The 7,089-nt window shown below is 33.8% G+C and overlaps 1 protein-coding gene across 1 annotated transcript in view; it reads left to right on the top strand.

Annotated features, from left to right (window-relative positions):
- LOC105294601 overlaps window positions 1-7,089 on the top strand; it is a 49,486-nt gene that overhangs the window by 21,971 nt on the left and 20,426 nt on the right. The window contains exon 3 of the mRNA XM_023533309.1: window positions 1,949-2,042. Within this exon, the coding sequence (XP_023389077.1) occupies window positions 1,949-2,042 (94 nt within the window). The remainder of the gene's footprint in view (window positions 1-1,948; window positions 2,043-7,089) is intronic.

Here is a 7,089-nt window from a genome sequence, read left to right as displayed (position 1 = left end):
TGAAATTATTATACCAACTCCCTTTCATTCCCCCAAATATTCAAGTTTGAATGATAAATTACATGCTTATCCTTCTTAACTGTAAGGGAACCTTCCTCAGATTCTATTTGGAACATTTCCTTGTGATTCAATAGTATATGACTAGCCTTCCTAGAGTTAGAAGACATTCTTACCAAAACCAAATCCATAAGAAGCAATCTAGCATTTGCACATAAATAACTAGTAAATGCTTTTGACCTTTTCAACATACACTACTTTAAAATCCCCCTTTGCACAATAACACTTATTTAATATTTTTTGCAGCATAATATAAATCATTTGTTTTATACAATGTTAACAAACCACTAAATATTTTTATGTACCTCCTCCCTTACTGTATTTTCAATTTTAATAATATTTGCTTATAAAAATATCAATTTTGATGTCCATATAAACTTATTTACACAGAGTTCTACCCTAAAACAAATACTCTAGTGTTTTTCATGAAGAAACATAAACCATTCTTCTAAAGTCTTTTGGCTGACTTCTCAGTTGTCATTCTCTTAAGAGACTGAGGTTGTCATGGCTTTGTATTTACATGGGTTGTCTTCCAATAAGAAATAAATCCATGTAAATCCATGTAATTTACATAGGTTGTCTTCCTATAAGAAAAAAAATCCATGTAATTTGTCTTAAATTTTACATTACCAATTTAGGGATGTTGACTATATTATACTGTTCCTCTGGGTAATGTAAAGTTCTGTTCTTCGAAGACTTTTTAGATTTACTTAAGGTATTAGTCAAATCTTTTTGTAGTAAGTGTCAGAAACCCAACTCAACCTAATTTAATAAGAAGGGTGATTTATTGACTCACAGAATTGGGACATCGGGGTGGCCTTGGTTTCATACACAGCTGAATCCTAAAGGATGTTATTTCCATTTCCTTTCTTTTCATCTTTCAGTTCTGCCTCCCTCTGTGTATTGACCTCATTTTCTTCTATGGCAAATGGACCTTTTCCACATTGCTAGGGAAGAGGCTGGCCCCCAGTAGATCTCTCCCAATGTCTGTATACAACTCCAGAGTAGATTCTAACTGGCCTGATTTGGGTCCTATGTCCAGCACTAGTTACCAGGCCAGAGGGATGAGCTACGCTGAATACCGCTGCCTGGGTCAGGTGATTCCAGTAGTAGGGAAGTAGTGGTGCCAAGCTGACTGGATAGCTGCAGAACCATGTAGAATTAGAAGAGGTCCACAGAGGAAAGAGAGTGTAGTTGCCCGAAGAAGAAGGGTGGTTACACAAACTGGGAAGAGAGAGAGTAAAAAGGTAAACTGCCTTTGTCTACTGTATTTCACCCTTTGACTTTTCAGGACATGTACATTTTATTTTCCCCATTCCAACATTAAAAAAAAATGTTCCTGGAAAATAACACCACTAACCCTCAGCTAAAATTATACTTACCTAAAGTCATTGTCAGTCCTCCCCTCCCCCGACCCCAGCTCTAAGTCTGGAATCGCAGAGAGTGTGAATCATGTGGAGATATTCTGTTGAGTTTCCCTGGTCAAGCAGTGAATTACTGGTAACCAATCTGGCTGCCCCAGGCTCAACCTGCCTTGAGGCAAGGATGCCCACTGTTTAGAACTCCATATATTAGTCAGTTACTGGCAGGGGGGAAATTACCTCACAAGCAAAGTAGTCCCAATCCATTTAGGACAATTCAGAAGGACAGCTTGAGCCACTGGCAGCCAATACTCACTGCAGCTGGGGTTTGGATGCATGGGTCAGATGGAGGGGATCTGGGCAGACCACCAACAGCAACTACTACTACTACTACTACTACTAAAATGATGATGGTGATGATGACGATAGCTGTTATTTATTGAATACTTAATGAACTAGCAATAACAACTTACTGGAATTGTGGTTATTATACTTGGACACTAGTTTTATTTTTTTTCTTTCCAAAACAGTGCATTTGGTGCAGCGAAGAAAAGACTTGCAAAAAATTTTGTTTGACGTATTTCGGGTGTCGATTCAGTTCTGTATATTGGTTAAACTGTAAAGGTGAGTTGTCCCTATTTAAATTTTTATGTACCTTTTTTTTGATCGACTTGCAAATACAAGCAATTTGCTACATTTGAAGAATTATAAATTATATTCGCTTTATTAAAATATAGCAGGTCTGTTCATTGGTGTTTCCACTAACACAGCCTGGTACTTGGTCTTTCCAGCCACTGTTGGTTCAACTAGGTCAGCATTCATTCTGACTGGTGGGTGCCTTACCATGCCAGTTCTTAAATACTTTAAATTTCATCTCTAAAGTACTCTGAAGTATGATAACCATAACCCAGGGAATGGTGGGTTGCATTTTTATGGTGTTTTAGGCACTCCAGGAGTTTCTCATAAACTAGTCCTAGGGAGGACAGTTTCAAATGTTAGTGATTGTTGTGTTAATGGTAGTTTTATTGAGTATAGTAGCATTACTATAACTTATATTCCTCAGATAATATACTTTGTACTGGGAATATCATTCAAGACAATGACTCCCTAGGACTAAACAAATTTCCGTCATACAAGAATCTTTAAATTATATCTATAATGTTATATATTTTATTTGTTATACGGTAGCTACCAAGGCAGAGAAATGTACTAGAACCTTTTAAGAAGTTTTCAAAAAAAGTTGAAACAAACGGCTTTCCAGGGAAAGCCTAACGGTATGAGAAAACCCAATCTAGAACAACCAGTTTTCTATTTTTTTTCTTAATTGAAGTGAAAAAATATTAATTTTGCCCTCAAGTTCCTGTTTTCTTCAGGTACTAACAGGTATATTTAAGTCATAATTGTTTGTAGCAAAGAGCTTATAAACAAGTAACAGTTCATATATTTAGTATGAATATTTCATGTTCTGCCCTTATAATTTCACATAGTACAGGGATAGGGGAGAGAAGTCTATAAGTGCTAGAAATCTTTCCCAGCAAGCATTTGTTGTCTCTTTGATAAGGAACCTGCTGAAACTCAAACAACAAACCATCCCCTGCTATGTATAGAAACCTGAATGCAACCTAAGGGAACTGCTATTTGATCTGTTGAGATAAAATATGATAAAATATGAGATAAAAAAGAGATATCTGTTGAGATATTGCTTGGAGTGAGTTTAGAGATAAAGGACAAAATAGCCAGTGGCCTAATAGTTTACCAATTTGGAGATAATGATACTTTTTTAGCAACCCAGATTATTTTCAAATGTTAGTGATTGTTGTGTTAATGGTAGTTTTATTGAGTATGTGATATATTTTATTGTATCATTTTCAATAACTACTGAATTTGTACTTAAGACAGGCTGCATAATACTAGAAAAGATGAAAATATAAGAAATTATTCATTTTCTGTTAACTTAAAATCTATTTCTTTTCATACATTTCAGTTGACATGTTTGGATTCCTGATGCTTCTACTCATTATAATAGTAATTATAGCATTCATTTGGCATTGCTGCATCTTTCACTATTACCTGCAGCGGTATGTTCATTTTATCCTTAGTAAGAATGCACTTTGAGATAACATCATTGAACAGAATGATAAGCTAGTCATTAGAAAATGTTTTACCTTTTTTAAGTAATAAAAATAATGTATTCATTTGATAAGGAAAATAGTTCAAAAAGTACAGAAAGTTATAAAATTAACATTTTAACTTTCCCACCTCCTACTCCACCTTTGATGCCTTCTCCCCAGAGATAATACTTTTAGTATGATTCTATTTGTAGTTCTTTTTTGGTTACCTCCATATATTTCAACAACATGGTTATATCTCTTTTTCATGATTTATTAACTTTAGATGTTATTTTTTTCACTCTATCACGAAAGCTAAAAATTTATCTTGCACCATCCATATTTTTTTACTTCGCCATTAGTGAATTTTAACTATTATTTTTCATTATGAGCTCTTGAGATTACTAATATTTCTTTTGTTGGTTATCTTTTTGACTTTGAATAATCTAATCTCTGTTTCTATATCCATCAATATTTCTCTCATTATTTAAGGTAAGAAAATTTGGAACCCTATACTTCCTTCTATCTATCCTCTCCTTTCTCTATCTCCTAAAATCTGTAAACTTTCTCACTCATTTGACCTTTTCAAGTATATTTACATTCTATTTTTTTAACTATATTCGTATCTGGAAATGCTTACTCTATAGTTTGAATCTAAAATTTTTAAACTAGTAAAAATAATAGAACATATGTGATGATATAAGTATTGTTCATAAAGAACCAAAGTGGAAATAGGAAATGTATTTCTATGTCACTAATCTATATTGCTTGAAATAGAATTTTCTAGTGTCTAGATCAAACAGATTCTTACTCTCCATTTCTCAAAATCACACTACATTTCATGTTGTTTCATGTTTACATTGTACTTTCCTATACAGCTTTTGCATTTTCTAGAATTTTTAATTACCTTCATTATTTCTTGTCAAGAAGGACACATGTATTTTTATTCCCATCACTGTGATTATTTATCTTACTATTTGGTAAAATATATTTATTTTCTTCTTATAGACATTCTTCTAAAAGTCTTCTCACTTCCCGTTCTTATTTATAAAAATTAGTTTATTTTCAGTGCTCTACTGAGAAGGAGTTTTTTGATCCCATATCTTCCTCTTTTTAAGATTCATTTTTTCCCTTTTACTGGAGTACATTCTCAAGTAACTTTTTCAAAAGGAATTCGCAGAAGGTATGAAAATTATTTCCATAATTCACACTTGTTGAGAGGTTTGTTTTTCTCCATTATCCTTCAGTTCAGCATGGTATTATTTTTTTTCAGATTGTACACCTTTTCCAAGAAGGACACATAGATAAGATAGGTGCATATAATAGGCCCATCTATAAGTAAAATGTACCTATAAAAAGATAAGGGTTGGCCAAATGTTCTATTTGCTTACTTATGACCTTTACGTTATCTAGGATTTTGTATTTTTCTGGCTTCAAGACTTATATCCTTCATATCCTTTCTTCTTAACATACAAAGATAAAAGAAGGACAAGATGAAAGAAAATTCCTTATTCTTTATATCTAAAATAAAAACATATTAAGAAGGAAGAACCAATAGGGTACATTACATGTGTGGCAAGAGGCTATGGCAAATATGTTGTTTTTTCTTTTATATGTTTTCTTTCCAGGATCCTTGTGTGTCATCACTTTTTTTGTGTAGTGCTTATGAGTAAAGTGGCAAATTATACTCATAAGATAATAGAAGCCTGAGCAAATATCCATCACTGAAGCTTCTTTTATCTGCAGTTTAAAAGGGAAAACCTTAAAGCCTCTCTGCAAATATAGTCCAACAATTGTATTTACTTCTAGTTCAGCTCTGCTTTTCATCCACCCTCTCTTCTTTTTCAGTTTCTTTTAGGGATCTCCTAGACCTTGTTAATTCAATAAGCACCCTGTTCTCTTAGAGGAATTAGTTTTATTAAGGATTTATTGCACTTCATGATCCAAGGATCCTGGTTGGGTTCCAGAAACATTCATCTTTCATTTAAAAAATACACTTGAATGACTAATGGAGCATCAAGATATTGATCTAATATTCTTGTTATTCAGCAGATACGGTTTAAAAGTTAAAGCACTTTTAAAAGTTCCAGATGTTAGAGAATATAAATCTTTAACTGCTCATGTACTCAGTGCTTCTTTGACTCTCATCTATCTCAGAAAATATTTATTAAGTATGTATTATGCCCTAGGCAGTGTTATTGTCACTAGAGATATAATTGTAATACAAGAAAGATCAAATTCTTGCCTTCATGGAGCTTATATCCTACTAAGGGGACACAGGCAAGAAAAAAGCAATAGTTAATTCTATTGCTAAATTATTGATATTTTAAATGATATTCCATTTATTTTTATTGTATTGTTCTTAATGAAATACTTTATTCTCTTGGTGGATAAATAAAAGGAGAATTTAATGTAATAGAGCAATGGTAGTAAAAAGTTGCATAAATATAATCTTCTAACGAAGTAAAATAATTCCAATTATAACCTTAACTATTCTGAAGATAAACCTCACTAATTCTAAATTTATCATCATTTTGAACAGAACTCGAGTCTTTGTTGCTAGAGGAGGACAACAAATTTATGTTTACCGTGGGAATACTGGCAAGTATTTTAATTTATTTAACTGGATACTCCAGATTCTTTTAGTAGCTCACAGATGGAAATCTCCCTTATTTATTCCAGGCATCAAAATTAAAGTATGAGTAGGAAGCATGACAGCAGATTTCATTGTGCTCATTTTTAAGACACATTCTTGTAACTTCAATAGCTAGTCTGGGATAGGTAAAACTACAATATTGATAGAGAAGAGTTACAATTTCCAACCCAAATTAGGTATAAATAGCTTTTCCAGGTCCCCCAATTATGACTCCACAAAAGCAACTCGGTGAAAGATGACCTTTGCCTTAAGGAATGCTTGCAGGCTTTTCTCAAATTAATTCACTTCATCTTACATAGTTAGCTGACCCTCTATCCACCATTCTCAACTTGATTCTTTAAACTTTCTCTTACTTAAAAGGCACCCCCTTACACAGGTCCCAAATGTTGTCTTCCTTCAGCTCATCACTCACAGCTCCTGGGCAGGCCCTCCCATTCCTTTGCTCAAGCCTGGATCCTGGAGCCCCAAACGAAGTCAGACATGTGGTCTCCCTTTCACCTGGGTAATCAGATCACAAAAAATTTTAAATCAGAGTATGACTGAGAAAGGGCTCTGAAAACTTCTTTATAATAATTACCATTAAAAATAACTTTGCAGGAATATCCAGTATTGCGCTGCTCTGGGCCTCTGGGACATAATACTAAATCTGAACGAAAAGCAGGATAAAACCCTTAGGGGCAAGGATGAAATGTCAGGCACATGCACTCTATTGCCAACTCCTAGATCTTGTTCCTAGAAATTGTTTTGGTGGTAACGGTATGCTGAACTATTTCAAAAGCTATGTGAGGAGGTGAGCTGAAGTGCCAGGTGATTGCTGCTTCCAGGGATTGAAGACACACCAGAGAACTGCAGAGAATGCTACTGTATTTCAATTTTTCTCCCTCCATTTTATTATTACTATAATTAT

This window comes from Pteropus vampyrus, unplaced genomic scaffold (genome assembly GCF_000151845.1).
Source record: "Pteropus vampyrus isolate Shadow unplaced genomic scaffold, Pvam_2.0 Scaffold4, whole genome shotgun sequence".
Lineage (NCBI taxonomy): Eukaryota > Metazoa > Chordata > Mammalia > Chiroptera > Pteropodidae > Pteropus > Pteropus vampyrus.
This window is presented reverse-complemented; position numbering and strand designations above follow the sequence as displayed.